General features: G+C 33.1%; 1 protein-coding gene and 1 long non-coding RNA gene across 4 annotated transcripts; one reads left to right on the top strand and one right to left on the bottom strand.

The window, feature by feature from the left end:
* The first annotated feature begins 6,355 nt into the window (after window positions 1-6,355).
* LRL1 (LJRHL1-like 1) lies at window positions 6,356-11,644 on the top strand. 2 transcript variants are annotated; one of them, XR_016033891.1, is made up of 7 exons: window positions 6,398-6,941; window positions 7,044-7,277; window positions 7,402-7,467; window positions 9,261-9,326; window positions 9,589-9,657; window positions 10,992-11,366; window positions 11,525-11,644. XR_016033891.1 is itself a non-coding variant. In XM_012996424.2 (6 exons), exons 1-6 carry the CDS (start codon window positions 6,543-6,545, stop codon window positions 11,313-11,315), a joined length of 1,158 nt encoding a protein of 385 aa, XP_012851878.1. In that variant the 5' UTR covers window positions 6,356-6,542; the 3' UTR covers window positions 11,316-11,644. The 2 variants fall into 2 exon arrangements, 1 of the variants encoding a protein (XP_012851878.1); XM_012996424.2 differs by having other exon boundaries at window positions 6,356-6,941; window positions 10,992-11,644.
* Window positions 11,645-13,046: 1,402 nt separating this feature from the next.
* Window positions 13,047-17,200, bottom strand: LOC148767679 (uncharacterized). Of its 2 annotated transcripts, XR_016034007.1 has the most exons (3): window positions 16,449-17,199; window positions 14,918-15,971; window positions 13,047-13,167 (listed from the first exon to the last, which is right to left on the bottom strand). It is a non-coding gene; the product is annotated as an uncharacterized LOC148767679 (long non-coding RNA). The 2 variants fall into 2 exon arrangements; XR_016034006.1 differs by lacking the exon at window positions 13,047-13,167 and having other exon boundaries at window positions 13,210-15,971; window positions 16,449-17,200.
* Between the last annotated feature and the right edge of the window lie 2,442 nt (window positions 17,201-19,642).

Here is a 19,642-nt window from a genome sequence, read left to right as displayed (position 1 = left end):
CCAGTAACATTGAATACAATGTTGTGTTATTCAATTTAAATTTTAGAGCAAATTAGCAAAAAAAATGATGAAACTTCACTACACTCGAAATCAACGGAATTTCAGAGAGACATAAATTTTCACCAAACCGCCAAGGATTCCTCATCCCAAGTGCGTCCTACCAAAATTTTAGCCGCTGCCAACCACCCAAGGTTCTGAGCACGCAATGAAAAAATCACAGAAACACATCTAACAATCAAAATTAAACGAAATTATCATCAAAATATAATCTCGACAAGAGGAATCCAATAGTGGGTAGGCCCCATCAAATTTCAACTGTCGGAAAATAAATTACGCGTCCGAAAGACCCACCGCCGTCGAAATACGCATAAATTATAAATGAATTGCAGAAACAGATCCGGAACTCCAAATCATATGAAATCCCCATCGAAAGTTTAACTATTTGAAATGCTATTGATAGTGCAGCTTTTACCGCCTTGCAGTGCACTTTAGATTCATTTGTAACTTTTCTTCAAAAAACTCAAAATCCTCTCAAACCCTCTCCAAGTCCCTTCGAATTCCCGCGGATTAAACGAGCAATCCCACAATGATTTAAGGTAAAACTCGAACTCGAAATCGTTAATCCGATGTTTTATAGTAGTATATAGAAAAAATTTCATCGAAAATCTATACGTTTTCAGTATTTCGAAGACCTTCGAAACTTTTCGGAAAAAAATGCGTTTCGTGAAAAAAAATCACGAAATTAAGGGCTAATTTCGTGATTTTTTCCACAAAATTAGTAGAATATTTTGTTTCTTTTAAGTTTCGTACAAAAACTTACGAAACGAAAGCTTTAATTTCGTGAGAAAACGTACGAAATGTAAGCTTTTCTTTCCCAGGTATTATGCACGAAACTGTGTGTTTCGGGCATTATGCAATAATTTCGTGGAAAAAGACACAAAATTAATGCTTACATTTCGTGAAAAATACACGAAATGTAAGCATTAATTTCGTGTCTTTTTCCACTAAATTATTGCATAATTTCAGTTTGTTTTAAATTTGTTTTATTTATTATTATTTAGACTGACGTTAATAGTGTCTTATTTAACAAAGGCAAATCAAAGGCAATTATGCGAGCAGTTCGTGATGAGGCCGAACATCAAGAGCGCGAGCGCATGACTATGTCTACACGACGTAGGCAAGAGGCTGAGAGAGCTGGTGAAGCTAGATCATCGGTTGCACATCCCGATGTCGAGTCTTCCCATGCTTTAGAGGAGGAGGAGGATGTTGTGGACCCCGTTCACGAGACAGAGGTTGTAGCTCGTGGAGGTCGTGGAGGCCGAGCACGGGGCCGTGGAGCTCGTGGTGATCGAAGTCATACTCGAGTCAATCCGAATGTGCTAGATGGTCCATTTCCCGGTGGCCCGCGGGATCCGTCTTTGATTCCGAGTTTCAAGTCGCACGTAGCGGCATATATTTGGAGGGGAGAAGTAAGTTAATTACTTGTTTTAATTTTAATATTGTAATTTTTATATCTTATATTAAAATATTTGTATAGTTGATTAACTAATATGTTTTCTAAATAAATAATTGCAGGAACGTCCGGTTGGATGAGTGGAGTTTCGTATCAACTCCTTGAACCATTTCAACTACGAGAAGATAACAGCTGCCCTATACATAGATGTATCCGCAGATAAGCATTTTCTGCGGATGACCGGTTTGTATCCCCTAGCCCGATGTTATTTACCGCGCATAGATGGTCCGCTATTGTTTGCATTCGTGGAGCGGTGGCAGCCGGAGACGAACAGCTTCCATATGCTGTGGGGAGAGATGACTATCACTCTCCACGATGTCCAGATGATTCTAGGTGCCAATGTGGAGGGACGGGTGGTCGCGCCTAGGTACGACGAGGTCATCGAGCGGACAAACTGCGTGTATTTGTTGTCCGAGGTATTAAACCTCGATTTTGAGGAGATTGACGAGTCATGGAAGCATGGGGGCCCCACATGGAGGATGATACATGGACATTTGTTGATGCCCGACACGCCCATGAGACGGCGAGTTCAGATATATGTGGTGTTTCTCCTCGGATCGATTTTATTCCCCGACAAGACATATGATCGGGTGAAGTCGTGGTATATGCACGTGCTCGAGGATTCAGTGCTTGATGAGGTCGGCACGTATTCATGGGGTTCGGCATGTTTGGCCAATCTATACAGGAAGCTGGGTATATGCAGTCGAGCACAGTCGAGGAGCTTGGCGGGTTGCACCACCCTTCTTCAGGTAAATTTTAATATATTTTTGTACTTATTTTTTTTCATAATGTTTTTAAATTTATATATTCTCTATTGTTTATTTCCCTAAATATCTTTAAATAAAATATTGCAGTGTTGGATATTCGAGTATTTCCCGAGATTCCAGCCGTCGGAGGAGAGCGAGCGGTACCGCGAGTTTCAGCCTTGATGCAAGAGGTGGAACGCGCCGCCAAAAGCGGGCACGCTCGAGCATATTCGAGGTTTACTCGACAATATGACAGCGGATGATGTAAGTTTTTTATATTTATGTATTTATATTTTTTTTTAATATGAATTTTTCGAGTTATGTGTTTATATTTTTTTTAAATATGAAATTTTTCGACTTATGTTTGTAGTTTGTTTAAATATGAATTTTTAGATTTATGTATTTATATTGTTTTCTGTTTAGTGGCTACTGTATGGTCGGGATATACACGAGAGTATCCTCGTACGTTGTATCATGGCACGATCCAGTACATGTGGGTCGTAGAACCGTATATGCCTGATCGTTGCGTCCGACAGTTCGGGTGGGTTCAGGATATTCCGCGCGGCTTGATTCCATCGATGGAGTCATGTTCACGCGGTCTCAAAGGAGGTGCATCGTACAAAGTCAACTACCCATTTCCGAGTGGTATGTGGGACATAATCCAGGCTCATTCCATTCGTGCCAACGTATACAAGACGACACGACAACTGGAGGAAGTCGACGAACACTACATGGATTGGTACACATATTGGACTCATCTGAAGATCAACAACCCCGACGTAGGCCCATATCAACTGCATCGAGAGAATGTGAGGCCACCAGATCAGCCCACTTATTACCAGATAGTACGTGCATTGTACCCGATCACCAGGACACTGGACAGGACTGGATGCAGCAGTTTGCCGATCTACGTGCCGACCTTGGAGATATCATGCAGCCCGCCGCCCGATATATTAGCATCGACCAGGACAACGACGACGACGACGACGATCATGAGGTGCAGCCGCCGAGGAGAGCGAGGCGGTAGTTTATAGATTTTTTTTTGCCAGTTATGTATTTTTATGAACTATTTAATTTTAAAGTTTTTTTTTATTATTATTAGGACTATGCATGTTTATTATTTCTAGGAACTATTTGATTTAATAATTTGTTTTTATTATTATTGGGAACTAATTATTTTACTAATTTTGTTTATTATTATTACGAACTATTTAATTTACTAGTTTGTTTTGTATTTTAATTTACTAGTTTTATGATTTGAATTTAGAAACTACGTACAAATGAAGCAATAAAAGTACACATTTAAACATTCCAAAACAACCTTATAATCATTCCAAAAACATAGGTTAAACATAAAAATGCAAAACACAACACTACAAATTTAAATATTCCAAACTTAAATTAAACATTAAAATGCAAAATTAAAAAAAAATACAAATTTAAACATAAGTTAAACTTTCAAATACACGGCAGATGGTTATGATTACCATTACTCACACTCAATCGCCATAATCCATCCTCCGTTGATTTTTTGCCAATTAACCTGAACGGACAAGAACGTTTCTTCAATAGTACGTGTCGTCCAGATTGATATCTTGCACACGTTAAAACATGATATTTTTTTGATTTACAACGATTAATTGTCGCTGATTATGACTAATTGTTGTGTCTTTTGCCCACATAATTAACGTTTCTCTACTATCATACACAATACCACGTTCAAAGAAGTGACTATGATCGTGAGATTGTTCTCTTAGTTCCTGCATAAATATTTGAAATTAAAAGACAATATTTAAGGGATTTCGTATGAAACAACACGAAATGTAAGCTACAATTTCGTGTAAAATCATACGAAATAAGAGCTTTAATTTCGTAGGTTTTACTACGAAATTGTCATAAAACGTAATTAAATGTAAAATTTCGTACCAAAACCTACGAAACAAACAACACAAACGATTTTAAGACATATTTCGTATAGTATTACACGAAATTGAAGAATAGATTTCGTGTGAAATAACACGAAATGTCTAAAAATGTTGGAAATGAACAAAAAACGTGTATTTTCACCTCAAAATCGAAGCCGTTGTCGTCCATGTTGATAATACTTGTGCTCAAACTAATATTGGTCGAAAAATTATTGGATTTGAAGAATTTCAAGAATTAAAGGTTGAGAGTGTTTGAGAGAGAGTTTAGATAAGATTTGGAAAAGAAAAAAAAAATTATTTTGCACTGCGAGTGGTAAAAACCGCACTGATAATAGCAAGCCCCTTTAACTATTCCAGACTGCAGGTTAAACTCATACTTTACTTTGAGTACTCTTTGGCGATCTAAAGATTGCAGAAGTGAATTTCCTCTTGTGGTTTGGCAGTGACAGATAATAAATTAAAGTTGCCTAACTTTATCTATACTCATTTCATATACAATCAGCACAACATATGGATCTTTTCATATTCTTGATTTTATTATACATAGTGGTGGTCTATTATGATTTTTATTTTATTTCCTGCATAGTATAAAATGTAACTATTAAACTAGTCACAAACTATACCAAATCATAGTCAATATGCATATAATCATCTGATTCCTACACATTTATTGTCTTGGAATCACCAAAATCATAGCTATAATAATGTCTTGCCCCTTTGTGATTCCCATTTTAAAATTTGCCTTCCCAAGTCCAATGGGGGGCGTCATCCTCCTAATATTATCACTACGTATACATTATATTGCAGTGGCGAAGGTGCGATTTTATTATCAGGTGGTCGAATATACATTAAAAAAAATATCGTAAAGGAATTATTGGACAATAATGATTGTTACAAAAGTAACGAGTCTAGTATTTTGTTACAGGTCGGGGTTCGGGTGTAGCCCCCCATCAAATGTTAGAATTTCTGTTTGACAAAATCAGAAAATATGAAAAGCAAAAAAAAAAGAACTTTTTTTTTTTAAATTAATTTAAATTTCGGTGGACTAAACAATAAAAATTGGGTGGACTAAATAAATATAATATGGTGGAAATTTTTGAAATTGAGAGTTGACGGACTAATTTACTTCCTTATCCAACTTGTTGGGCTTATTTAGTATTTGTCTTCTATTAGAAATAATTAATTTTATTTTTTATATATAATTCAATTGTTAAAAAATATTCAAGGGGAATACATAGACAATAAATTATAGGTTAAATACAGTTTACACCCCTAATGTATATCCTATGCAACACTAACCCCTAAAGTATTATTTGTAAAACATACCCCTCAAGTTCAATCAATTTGTATTTTACATCCTGATACCTTAAAAAAATTATTTATTTAAAATAATAAGTACAAGAATAATTAAACTACACAACTAAAAATATCTTAAAAAATGTAGTATTTTAATATTTAAAAATATTATCTTGTACTGATAGTTATATATTTAATAAATAACATCTAATTTTCATTGGACCAATTAATTGAATACATTCATATCGATAAATTTTAAGAAACCAATACATAAATAATAGTCATTTTAAGTATTTAAATTTATTTTTAGTTCATTTACTTCTTAAAATATTCATTCATTATTATACATTATATATTACTTTCTATTTTTTTCCAATAATTTATTTTTAGTTACTTTTCAGTGTTTATCATAGGGTTTTCTTTTTTCAAATAATTTATTTTTAGTTACTTTTCAGTATTTATCACCGGATGTAGGGTCGAAGAGGCATTTACATATTCAGAATATATTTTACTATCAGCTATCAACTTGCAGTTGGCCATTAAATCATGTAAATAATTAAAGAAAAATATTTAGAAATTTACTATTCAAACATGTGTCTAAGTTTTTAATAATTGTAAAATGACACATAAAATATCCGACAAATGTCCTTGAGTGTGAGAACACGAAAAGCACGTGAAACATGGAAATGTTAAAAAGTTGAAATTAGTCCCATACTTTTTTTCTTCTCAAAAGAGATGATTTTGCCTTGGAGTTTTCGCTAATTTAGTGGACGCCCGATTTATAATAGAGTGAAAATGCAATTGTCCAAAAATGCAGATTAGGTTGATAATTGATTAGTCAGTATAATTATCCCCAATTATAGAACCCCACGTTTACATACATATATATATGTATCAGTTTCTATATATATTTGTACACCTCACTTTTCCATAAACATTCCAAATATCCCCAAACCCCAAACCATGCTGCTGTTTTCATGTTTCTCTCTCTAACTCGTTTTCTTTCCGAACCGAATCTTCTCCCTCAAAATTGCAGATATTATTATTAATCATCATCTACACATGCAGCCTGCGAGTAGAGAATTCAGCGGCATGAACAACAATATCAACCCACTCCTAAACCACCACCATGGTGGCCAATTCGATCCGGCCACCCCCCACGACGATTTTCTCGAGCAAATGCTCTCCTCCGTCCCTTCCTCCGCCGCCTCCTACAATTGGTCCGACGACCACGCGCCGCCGCAGTTGGAGGAGCAGTCGTTGTCGTCGAAGATGAGGCAGCACCAGATCAGCAGCGGCGCCGCCACCGCTAAGGCCTTGATGTTTCAACAGCAGTTGTTGCTCTCCAGGAGCCTCGCCGCCGGAAACGGCGGCGCCGACGGTGGTTCCGGCCTTCTTCCCATGCCTCATGGAGATCACAGTGATTTAATCGATGGTAACTCGTTCAAGTCTATTAATCCGGTCAGTTTTTTTTTTCTTAATTATTTTCTCATTTAAATTTTTTTTTTCTGTAAAATTTAAAAATTTACCGAGTGTTGTTAAATTGGGGGAAAATTGATGCAGGCAAATGATGCATCAATTGAAGCTCTGCTCAATGGCCTCACCGGATCTCTCGGTCAAACTTCAAATCAATCTCAGCATTTTCATCATCCTCATAATTTCGGCTCCGCCGGAGCGGCAGCGGCGCCGGCGATGAATCATCCGGCAGCCAGCGGCGGAGGAGCGGCGGGACAGCCGCGGCAGAGGGTGAGAGCCAGGAGAGGGCAGGCAACTGACCCTCACAGCATCGCTGAGAGAGTGAGTGCAAAATCAGTTTCAGATTTTTCATTTTTCCGGAAATTAATTTCAGTTTAAATTTTTTATCACTATTTTTATTTTTTATTTTTTTTTTATTTTTTGGTTGGAAATAAAATGTGGGCAGTTACGGAGAGAGAGAATTGCGGAGAGAATGAAGGCACTACAAGAGCTTGTACCCAACGCCAATAAGGTCATTTCATCACTAATTAATCACTTTTGTTAATTGAGATTAACTGCCTTCTTAAAACTTAATTATATATCATTATTGATGAAAATTGTTATATTCTCATCAATTTTTGGTCAAATTTATATCACACTCGTGAAGTTGAATAAAATTATATTTCAAAATGATATATTGCATTTGGCACTCATATTAGTATTATCCTAATTATTAAAAAAAATATCATGTTATTGTTTTAGCAATAACCCATTGTGATTGGAATATAAAAGGCAAACAAACTCCTAGAAATCATCAATTAGGCGATTGTAAGCTAAAAAAAAATTAGATGTCACACCTGGTTATTTATACTGGTAGATTTGAACTGTGGATTTACGCATAATTACACATACTTATGTGTACGTATGTTTTGTGATTAGCTATTTAATCAAATCTACGTTTCAAATTCATCCGATGTAAATAATCAGGTATAGTAACTCTCCCCTAAGAGCAACTCCAATGGTAGGTATTAAAATGAGACATCTAAACCCTTAATTGATGCTTGAAATAATACTTTGGCTTTTCGAAAAAACTTATGTGCTCCAACCCGTAGGAATCAGATAAATTATTTTATTTTTAAAAATGTATAAACATAAATTAATAGATATATTTGGTCCCTATTCCATAGGAATTTGTTAGAAAATTTATTATTCTTTAAATTGCAGTTCTTAATTTCTATGAATATTTGATACTTAGTTTTTTGGGTGCATTTGCATCTCTAGGAAATGAAATATCAAAAAAACTACCCTTTTAGTGCTTCCGTTGGAGAAGAAATTTGAGTTTTGAGAATTAAAGTAGAAGTTTTATCATTTAATATTCCATTTGATTCCCCTTGGAGTTGCTCTAAAAAAGAATGTTGCAAAATTTCTAATAAAAACAATATAAGAATTTGTTAACAATTCGAAATAACACACAAGAGGGTTTTGCAATTAACTCAAAAATATATTATTAATCTACACACCAACGTAGAATATGTATATATATATAAGTCGTATAATGGTGCGAAATATAACCTTTATTTAAATTTGTGTGTTGTGCACTTGTGCAACAACCCTCATTTATTGTTTGACATTTAAACCAATATGTAATCTATTAACCATTTCTCTATATATAACAAAAATAAGCTGTTAGAGCAACTAGACTGCGTCAATTGACTCATATTAAAATTCCATTGTCAACGGTCACTAGATTGAGCTTGTCATACATGGTTAGCTTAGTGTGGTTCACGTCTTTCGTATGATCTGTAAACTATTATACGAAAGTGTATGTTTAGCCAGTTCATCTATATGGTTAGCTGCGGGTTCCTTTAAGAACATAAATATGAGGAACTGCTGGCACCAAATATTTCCGAACATAAACAAATTTTAAGGCTTCATTATTTGTTAAAAGTAAAACTTTGCATTATTCTGGTAATAGAATTGCAGTCTCACGTGGTATTAAATGAAGGATTGGTATAGAGATCAAGTGATATATATATCACATGTGAGAACTTGTCGATTTGGTGATTGAGAATGTAGTAAACTATTAGGTGATGGGAATCATAGCTGTAAAGAAGATAATAGAGGAATCACAATCAGCATAATTAGTTAGGGGGGGGACTAATTAATTAGCGTTACCTAATTATCACTTAATTAATCTAGATCATAGTCTTCAAATTAATCTAAATCACTTAATTTTTATATTTTTTTTTTTGGTGCTAAATTGAGATTGTTTTTAGGACTCTAGAAAAATTGTGATTAGTATATATTTTGTTATTGAAATGGCAGACAGACAAAGCATCAATGCTGGATGAAATCATAGACTATGTCAAATTCCTCCAGCTCCAAGTCAAAGTACCTCTCTCTCTCTCTCTCTCTCTCTCTCTCTCTCTCTCTCTCTCTCTCTCTAGCTTTGTGATGAATGTAAAATATTGCAAAAAGATTCGTTTGGTTGACAAATTGTTGTGGGCAAGTAAATATTTAATTACATGGTGGGAGAGGATGGGTTGTTGAATGATTAAAAAAAAGTAGTTTCATTGATTCTATGTTTTAATGTTTGTTTAATGGTTAATAATATCATAATTAATTAATGGTGAACTTACGTACTTAATTACAGGTTTTAAGTATGAGCAGATTGGGAGGCGCTGCAGCTGCTGCACCCCCTGTTACTGATATTTCCTCTCAGGTAACTGCTGCTTTTATTTTATTTTATTTTTTTGTTATTTTCTTTTTGGGCAATTGAAATTAATTGTGGCATTGGAATTGAGTATTGCCAAAACCGTAAAGTAAAAAAAGAAAAACCCTAGAAATGTTGGCTGTCCCTCTCAAAATTGTACATCATCAGCAAAACAACAAAACCATAAAGTAGCCACGCGTGCGCTTTTTTAGATTCCATCCACCCCACCCCACCCCCACCCCACCCCCCACCGTGTACATTTAATTAGTTTATTTTAATTTTCTTTAGTTGAAACTTCAAATAGATATTAGCTGGATTTGCATTCATCTCATATTTAAAATGTGCGATAATAAAATCGAATTTCATCTGCTATTTTTTATACTCGATTAACTCCCTTTTTTTATTTTCTCCAAAAATAATTCGAATCCATCATTTAATTTTTTGAAATTTTTTGTTAACATATTCGAGTTTCGGACACGAAACTCGAGGACACATGACATATACCTTATGGGTCATTTTATAATTTATGAAAAGTTGAAAACATGTTTGAATAACAGATTTTTAAATATTTTTGTTGTTTCTCTAATTATTTACATGTTTGTATGGAAATATATAAAAATAATATATTTGTAAAAAAAACGTATATATGTTTATATAGCATATCTATAAAAGTATACCTCTATACTTTTAATATTTATATTTTCCTTCCAAGTTCTCATATCCCTATTTTTTAGATATATCATTTCCCCGTATCATCGTTTCTGCGTCCGAGTTACATATTTGAAAATTAATAAGATGGAAACTCTTATTTTGAAATGTAATGCAGAAACTAGGAAATGGCATGCTATTAGTGAAGAAAAATTGTAATTTTGTTTCTCAATTTTAGTTTGCTTAAGGAAAATTCTAAATTTTGTTTCTCAATTTTAGTTTGCTTAATTTTGTTTCTCAATTTTAGTTGTACATTCAATAAGTTTACTACTTAGTATTTTTAGTCCTTTTACAAAATGGAATTTTAAATTTTACCCGTTGATCAACAAACTCGCCTTATTAATTAGGACGCTTTAAAATCATTACAAATTATTTTTCTAACGTGATAAACGTTTTATCAAGGATAAATTAGATGTCAAAGTTAACATTTCTAAGTGTCAATATAAGCAGAGTCCGTCAAGTTTATTTGTCGCGTCATATGTTAAAAAAATCATGTGAAATAGGGACAAAAATACCATATTTGTAAAATTATTAATGCATGTCACATCGAAATATGGCAAATTAGGGGACTCAATTTCTAAATAGACCAATATAGAGGACTGAAAGTACAATTTTTCCGTGTTGAAATTGTGCAGGGAAAGAGTGGTAACGGGATACAGACGGCGTCATCATCAAACAACAGTGACGGGATGACGGTGACGGAGAATCAGGTGGCGAAGCTGATGGAGGAGGATATGGGCTCCGCCATGCAGTATCTTCAAGGCAAGGGTCTCTGCTTAATGCCCATTTCCCTCGCCACCGCCATCTCCACCGCCACCTCTCACTCAAGAAACCCCCTCGCCGGCGGCGGCGGCCCCACTTCCCCTAGCATCTCGGCTTTGACCGTCCACTCCGCCAGCATCGGCGGCGGAGAACCCTCCCCTAAAGACGGCGGGCCCGTTTTTAATTCCAAGCGTTGAAGTAATCTTGACACCGTTATAACGGTGTTTGCCTGTCTCTTCTTGACCCACCTTTTTTTGGTTTTATCTATCCTACACCCGGTGAAGGTTACACCGATGATTTTTTACCGTTGATCTACACATACCAATGTGGGTGTGTGTGTGTTTGTGTGTATATGAATGGTAAAGATCTACCCGGTGTATTTCACCCGGTGTAGGATCTCAAAAGCCTTTTTTTTTGTGAAGTGGGGAAAAAAAGTGTATAAAAAACAAAAAAAGAAATGGTGGGGTCTCTCGTTTTTTTGACCTCCTTTTTTTGAATCTGTCGACGGCCGTTAAGTCTACCGAAACAAGAGTTTGTTTTCCCTTTTTTTATTATTATTTTTTTTTTTTTCTTTGAAGTAGTAAAGTTTGTCATTGTTTTATGAGTGGACGATGCGGCGCCGTATTTGGGTAGACTTGGGCTTATTTAATTGAGCTTACCTTTTAGCTAACAACAATTGCAGATCCCAATTGGCAAAAGTATCAAAGTGACTTATTAAATACTCTCTCCGTCCCAATTTAAATGACGTTTTGGGTTATTTTACACATATTAAGAAAATCAATAAATGTATATAGATTATAGTAAAAAGCATAGGAAAATACTAATATATCATTGACATTAATTGTTTTACAACTAACTAATTAGGAGTTATAAAGGGTAAAATTGAAAATAGTGCAACTAATAATGCATTGAAAATCTAAAATGACAAATAATTTGGGACAAGAAAAACTCTCTAAAAAGACCTATAATATGGGACAGAGGGAGTATTTATTTAATATTTAATATTTTAGTTTTGATATCTATATAAATTTATTTGCTTATGGTATCAAATAGTTATTTAAAAAATATTTAATGTGATTATATATTTAATTAACAAATGTCATTTTTAATTGATTTTTCATGGGTTAAATTCTATAACTTTCATTTGATACTATTTCTCCAGGATTTTGTTTTTACATTCCGAAAGTTAAAATATCAAAAAGGCCCCCACTTGACAACAAAAAATTATAGTTTAGAATTGAGATTATCAAAAGGGTAAATTACAATCACCCCCTAAGGTATGGTCAAATTACCAAAAAATCTCTTTTGTTTGAATAATTACAACCACACCTCTTAACTATAAATCTTTTTACACACCCACCCTTGCGGTTTCAAATTTAGTGGAATTTTCGAGATTATATGGATTATTATCACTTTTGTACCCGATTTATCCTCTTCGAACTCCACATTTTGAAGCAAGATGATCATAATATGTGTTTTTAAACTTGTATATATCAGGTTGTGGTGTATCAGAAACTGTATTTTTACACAAAACGAGTACAAACTAGAGCACATTTCACGAAATCTAGATGATTATGTTGAATTTGACACCATCATAATGGAGGTGTAAAAAAATATCATCGTCGGAGGGGGGTAAATATAATTATCCAAATAAGAGGAATTTTTTTCGTAAATTAACAAATATACTTACAAAATTTAGTTGGTTTCAAGCCAAAAATTCTGATATTGAAAAAAAGAAAATCATTTTAATTTTCAAAATTTGTATTTCCACTTTTATAGAACAAATTAAAATTAGTTATTCACTTATGGAAAGAATTGATATTTTTTCAATAGCGCTAATTTTGAACTTCAACCAGCTAATTTGTGTCTACGTACTAGGGGAAACCCAGAACCTGCGGATTTTCGTTATACCCAAATTCGTTGCTATTGACAAATGTTACTTTGTTCGGTTTCTAAGAGACGGTTTCGTCGTTTAATTGGTTCACAACTTCGCGGGTTCAACTTTTTCATTCCAACGGGAAGAAAAAGTTTTGAACCCTAGACATTTACCTATTAATAAAAATTAGGTTACTAACTACAAATAACATGTTAAAAAATGTTTAATCAAGAATATACTTGCACATGAATCTATCATAATTCGAGCTAAAACGAAAAAAACAACCGGTTGAAAAATGTGATTTCACCCAACATACGATCCGAGAGAACCTCCCACGATATGCAAGTGTAAATTATCAATAATGTAATTAAATAATTTCCATAAAATAATTGGACTAAAATGAAAAAAGAAGCATAATATTGACCTGCTGAAGTCCATCATTGAAATACAATTTCAAATTATGCTAATAAGGTTGATTTATTTATTACCTGGCTCAATCAGTTTTGATTTGAAAATGAAAAATACAAGAACAAAATTACCGAACAATCTATACGAGTAACTATGAATGAAGAAACGTAAATTTCGATCAAGTTGACTATTGAACTAAACATGTTACTGCTCTTGCAAGAGATTCACAGAGGCAGATAAATAGACTTGTTACCTCCGAAAAAACCAAGAAACAAAAAATAATAACAAAATAAATAAACAAAATGCTGAAAACTATAAGGCGAGTTTGACCAAGAAACGGCAGAAATGCTGAAAACTATTGTCTACCACAGAAAATATCAACATATGCATCAGTTCGAAACCAAATTTAGTGCAACCGTAAAGATTTAGGATGAAGGCGCAGTATATAGTAAAGAGATTTCCAGTCGTAACAAAAGAAGCATATTGTATCTATATTGCATAAATTTACCTGGAAGAGATACAAGCAGCATATACATACAGAACAAGAAAATAATTGTTATAAACTAGCTAGACTAAGTTCTCGACCCTTCCACATTGCAATCGGAAAACTCGTCCAAGTTAATGTGCAATCATGTAATTTATCAAATTACTTCCTCCGTTTCTTTTTAAGTGACGTTTAAGGCAGATGCACACCGATTAACGAAACAATCGAATACCTATTTGCTGAAATTACCGTTTGTAATTAACTTTTTAACTTTCTCTTTCTCATTTCATTAATTTTTTTGTTAGTGTTGTGGTAACATTGCACAAAACAAACTTGTTCTACATTAAAGTTTTAGACCGACAAATAATATTAATATTCTTTTCTCACTAATTAAAACGTCACTTAAAAAGAAACGAAGGGAGTAATACAATGAAACAAAATATTGTATACAAGCACCATAATCCATGTCGTTTACCTTCTTGAGGAGGATTTTTCCGAGTGTCTGTTTTACTTTTTTCGAAGTAAATCATTGCGTTAAACAATAGAATAAGTAAAATATTCATATCCTAATCCTGATCCTAATTCTAATCCTGATCCTAATCCTAGTCCTAATCCATTATCTAGATCCTACAAACTTATCCATCATGTTTAACAATAAGTGCGTGATAAAATGTACGTCAAAATCACAAATTGGCATAAAGATTTTAACTATTGTAATTTAAGCAACAACACCAAATTTAATTTGGTCATATCATGGGAGAAAGATTAAATTGGAAACGAAGAAATTAACCGAAAACAAACCCGATTTAGATGACGATATTATAGAACAACTAAAGGATCGAAAAACGAAAAAGATAACCAATAGCATATATATCACAAGACAATGAAATTAAATAACCATTTTGTCTATAAGAATATAACTTCCATATCGGTATTGTAGATGCCACACATGGTGAAATACAATATTTGATTTTAAATCATAAATAATTTGCACAAAATCTTTTCAGTTTTTATATTCGGAGAGATCTTACCACATGAAGTTCACGGGGCGAACATCCACAAATCAGCGAAAATTCAAATCTCCCCCATCTGAATCCGGTTAAATTACCAAAATTCAAAATCAAGAACCTAAAAAATAAAACCATTTTCCAGGTAATCACAACTCAGGTATAAAAATACATCAACAATTTGCAGCCAACGACAAGTTTTCGCATCAATTTGATTGCAGAAATATATAGTGGATTTATTTTATTTTTTTATTTTTTATTTTTGTTTTTGCTAAATCCCTGATCTATTCGATTGAAGAGAGATGAACAATGACATGAGAAAAAAAAAAAAAAAAAGGAGAGAGAGAGAGAGAAGAAATAATATTGACCTAAATTTTGTAAAATCAGAACAGTGAAGAGCAACACCGTCCTCTTCAAAAGCAACATCAAAAGACATAAAAAAAAAAAAAAATGATTGTGCGATTTATGTTATATATATAGTACAAGGTAGAAATGATTAATAATAATTAAAAAAATACATAGAAAAAAACAAATGCCCCGGCATAAGCAAAACTCAGATCAAGAAACAAGAAACCTGTAATGAATATGTAGAAGAAAAAAATGGTTCTTGATCTGCAACTAAACATGAATTCAACCCTCCTCCTTCACCCAATAATACACCTTAATTCAACATAATTTAAAAAATAAAAAAATAGTAAAAAAAAATAAAAATAAAAAAAAGAAAAAGAAAAAACACACACACAGAAACAGGACAGTGTGTGTGAAAGACAGTGCAGTGTTACTTGGTTTTACTTAATTTGACCTTTTTGATGAATAATTCTTAAATGTAAAGAAAAAGCATAAAATAAAACCAGAAAAAGGAAAAAAAAAAAAAGAAAATTATAGAGAGAGAGAGAGAGAGAGAGAGAGAGAGAAACTGACAAAAGAGAAGTGAGCACACGCATAAAACAAAGGTATAGTCTTTTCTATACAATTACCTGCCTGTGCTCACTCTCTTCTGTCAACTCTTTACTCTCTCTCCTCTCTCTCTCTATTCTTTCACCCATATCCATAAAAACCTCAGAACCAATTGATAGATCTGAAAAGGTGAAATTAAAAAAAAATCAAAATAAAAAAAGAAAAAAAAACCCTTTTTTGGAAAGATATTACGAAACCCTAGAAAGCATTGAATCAAGTCAAGTCCCTTTTTTTCTCAGCAGAATTTATTAGGGTTTTGTGTGTGTAATCACCCAAATTTTGATAAACACACACACACACACACGCACACACTAAAGAGTCACATCACACCCTCTCTTTAAGAGAAAGTAGGAATTCTTGAAATAATTTACATGGCTAGTTTTTATTGATGATCTGGTCCGCAGCCAACATTTATTGAAAGATCTGTTCGAAAATCTGTGTTTGGTATGCTGACAGAGACTTCAGAACACTTGAATATTTATATATATATAAAAAAAAATATATATATATATATATATATATATATATATATATATATATATATATATATATATATATATATATATATTATATATATATATATTATTTATTATATGACCTGTTTGATGACTTCTTGAATCTCCCTCCCCACTTGTTGTCTGGCTTGTATGCTATTTGATCTCGCTCTCCCATTCAATTGTTTTCTTGCAATAATAATACAAGACAAGAAACATACATTGGATCTTCCATATGACAATATTAGGTTAGAGCTTGTCCCTCTTTATTCTAGAACATAAATAAATAAATTGTTAATTAATTATGTGGAGAGTTGCAAGTGCTTGGGAGCTGAGATACAACTAGTAGAAAAAAAAAATTTACTACGACCATTAATCATTAATCCTAGTAAAAGATAGCAAATATATAGTAAAAAGATTTTTACTACGTATTTGCTATAAATTTGCCTTGTAGTTTATACTGGCGTAAAAAATTTTGTTACTGTAAATGGCCGTAACAAATATTTTTTTACTACCATAAATCCTAATATTTACTGCGACTCCAAGATTGTTCTGTAATAAAAGGTACCTTTTGTTACGGCTTTTTACTGTAGCAAAATTTGTCGTAAAAAGTCATTTTTCTACTAATGATAATTGATTTTTTTTTCAATATTATATATAGGGTTAGGAATGAAGATGAGTATGGGTTTGGCGTGAACTAAATCGACATGTTTAGGGTGTGTATGTAGGGATGACAATGGGTACGGGTTTGGCGAGTCTTGGACTCGGAACTGACCCGTTTGGGGCGGGTCTGGATCAGCTAAATGGTTCTGAGTCGGGTAATGAGTTTAAGTTTCTAGAATCGGATGGTTCTGGGTCGGGTTACGGGTCTTATTGGAACCGACCCGTATATATATATATATATATATATATATATATATATATATATATATATATATATATATATATATATATATATATATATATATATATAATTTCGGATTTCATTTATCAAACTATCAATTTCTATTTTGTCTATTATCATTTACCTATTTCCACTGTTTATTTTTCGAATCTCATTTATCATGATTAATATTTATCAATTGTCGACCACCGCTAAGTCTTGCATTTTGAATTTTACTTATTATCGAAGTTAAATATAGTTAATTGTAATTGTATTGTTCATGTTATATCACATGTAGAGATTTTTAAAATATTGTATTTCAGTATTGAGATTATTTCGTAAAAATATACAAGCAAAATGTTATGAAAGTTAAAAAAAATATTAAACTTTTTGTATGTTCACGGGTCTAGCGGGTCTGGCGGGTCAGAACCGTTTAGTTAGGGTCTGGGTTGGGGCGGGTTTGGGTCTAAGCTAAAACGGGTTGGGACGGGTCTTGGATTTATATATTTTTCGTGGGTCGAGTCTTGGGTTTAGGCAAACCCGACCCAGAACCGACCCGTTGCCATCCCTATGTGTATGAATAAGCTAAACAATTTTGGTTGCAACTTCTCGGTTTGGAATTTTGAAATATTAAATGTCATTTTAATTTTAGTAATATCGTTTTGATTTAGAATGTAATTCTGAGTTTGATAAATGCAAACAGAAAAATTGTACTATTTGAGATAGCTTTCTAATCCAACTTGAATTATCTTGACTGGATGTTGGATGATAAAGTTATGCATGAATGAGTTATATTTTGAAATTTAAACAACTCAAAACATTAAAGTTGTGGACAATGTTCATTGAATCATGTATACTTTTCTCCTCCGACATCCATTCTTAGTGATTCAAGTTGGATTCGAAAGTTAACTCAAAAAACTACAAATTCCGTATTCTAAGTTTTGTCAAATCCAGACTAAAAACTTTCAAAATCATGTTTGAAGTAGAAATGGTATATTTAAAACTGAAACAACATTTATCACATCCCTTGAACTCTTAGAATATAATGATTTTGACTTGGGTAACAAATTTTATTGTCATCGATCCAGAACATTTGAATTTAATTTGATATCTTTTTAAAAAAATACAAGTAAAATGTTAAAAGAGTAAGAAATGTTAAAGCCCCGGTTTGATCAAAGAAAATACTAAAGTTGAAAAGACTAAACTACACTTTTTATCTGGAGAAGATAGAATACAAGGTAAAATAATTGTTAATGCATCTAATGAGTCGGTGGATTATCCCAAAAACATACAAAGTGTGACTAAAATGTCACTTTTCGTTGTTTAATTTTTTCACTAATGATCTCCATTCTCAACTAATTAAGAAGGATAAAAGCAAATTTGAGTAATAAAATGTGACATATAATTTGAAATACAATGCTCCTATTTATCTATATTTTGCACAAGGGAATATCTAATAAATTCCATGGCTTTAGTTACAGTTAGCTCGTTGGTTTTTATCCACCAATCTTTTCATTACCAACCATATTATTAGGCGGATAATAATTTTTTAGCTGATCCATTGGATTGAGTCGAAAATTTTAATCAATCCATATATAACGGGACGGTTGGTGGTTTCTAATATTATCAAAAGTTGGTTGACTGATTACTATCGGTCAACCAACTAGATTATTAAAATTATAAAATAAAGGGTGTTTTTTCTTAATTACTTTGAATATCTTAATTATATTTTTTGTCAAATTGCTATTAATCTATTAATTATTTTGAACTGATAAATGATGATCGCACAGTGGCATTATGCAAAATGTGCATATTTTTACTTCAATATTTGAATTTTTTTCAAGTGAACTAGGGGCTGGTATAATCCATCAACCGACTCATTCTTAAGTCAAATATTTGGTTGTCAACGACCAACCGACCCACAATGATGGATCGACAACGGTTTTCAAATTTGAACAAAATTGGTTTGTCGAATAGATCGTTTTTTGACTGCTAATCCACCGATCCAATATAGTCCCAACTCTAGCTTTAGTACTAAATGAATCATTGCATATTGGGGAGTTGTTCCATGCACCGATGAAAGGAGCATAGACTTTTGAATTAATAATCTAATCATTCTTCGTTCATGCGTTTCTCGAGACCAACAAAATAACAAAAGTAAATTTATTTTCTTGCTTTTGTGTAGTGTGGTCCTTCGCATTTCCTCATGCTTGATTCTCGCCCGGGGATTATTAATTCAAGGTTCTCAAAAACAGTGATACAACAAGTTAAAACTAGGACTGGGATTCGATTGATTTTTATTCACCAATCGATACATTACTGAGTATATATTTAGGTGGATAATAATTTTTAACCGAATCATTGGATTGGGTTGAAAATTTCAACCAACCCAAATATAATGGGTCGGTTGGTGGT

Source organism: Erythranthe guttata, chromosome 10 (assembly GCF_056151865.1).
Source record: "Erythranthe guttata isolate IM_541 chromosome 10, IM_541, whole genome shotgun sequence".
In the NCBI taxonomy this organism is placed as follows: domain Eukaryota; kingdom Viridiplantae; phylum Streptophyta; class Magnoliopsida; order Lamiales; family Phrymaceae; genus Erythranthe; species Erythranthe guttata.
Note: the sequence above shows the minus strand (reverse complement) of the source record. Positions and strands in the feature narration are given on the sequence as shown.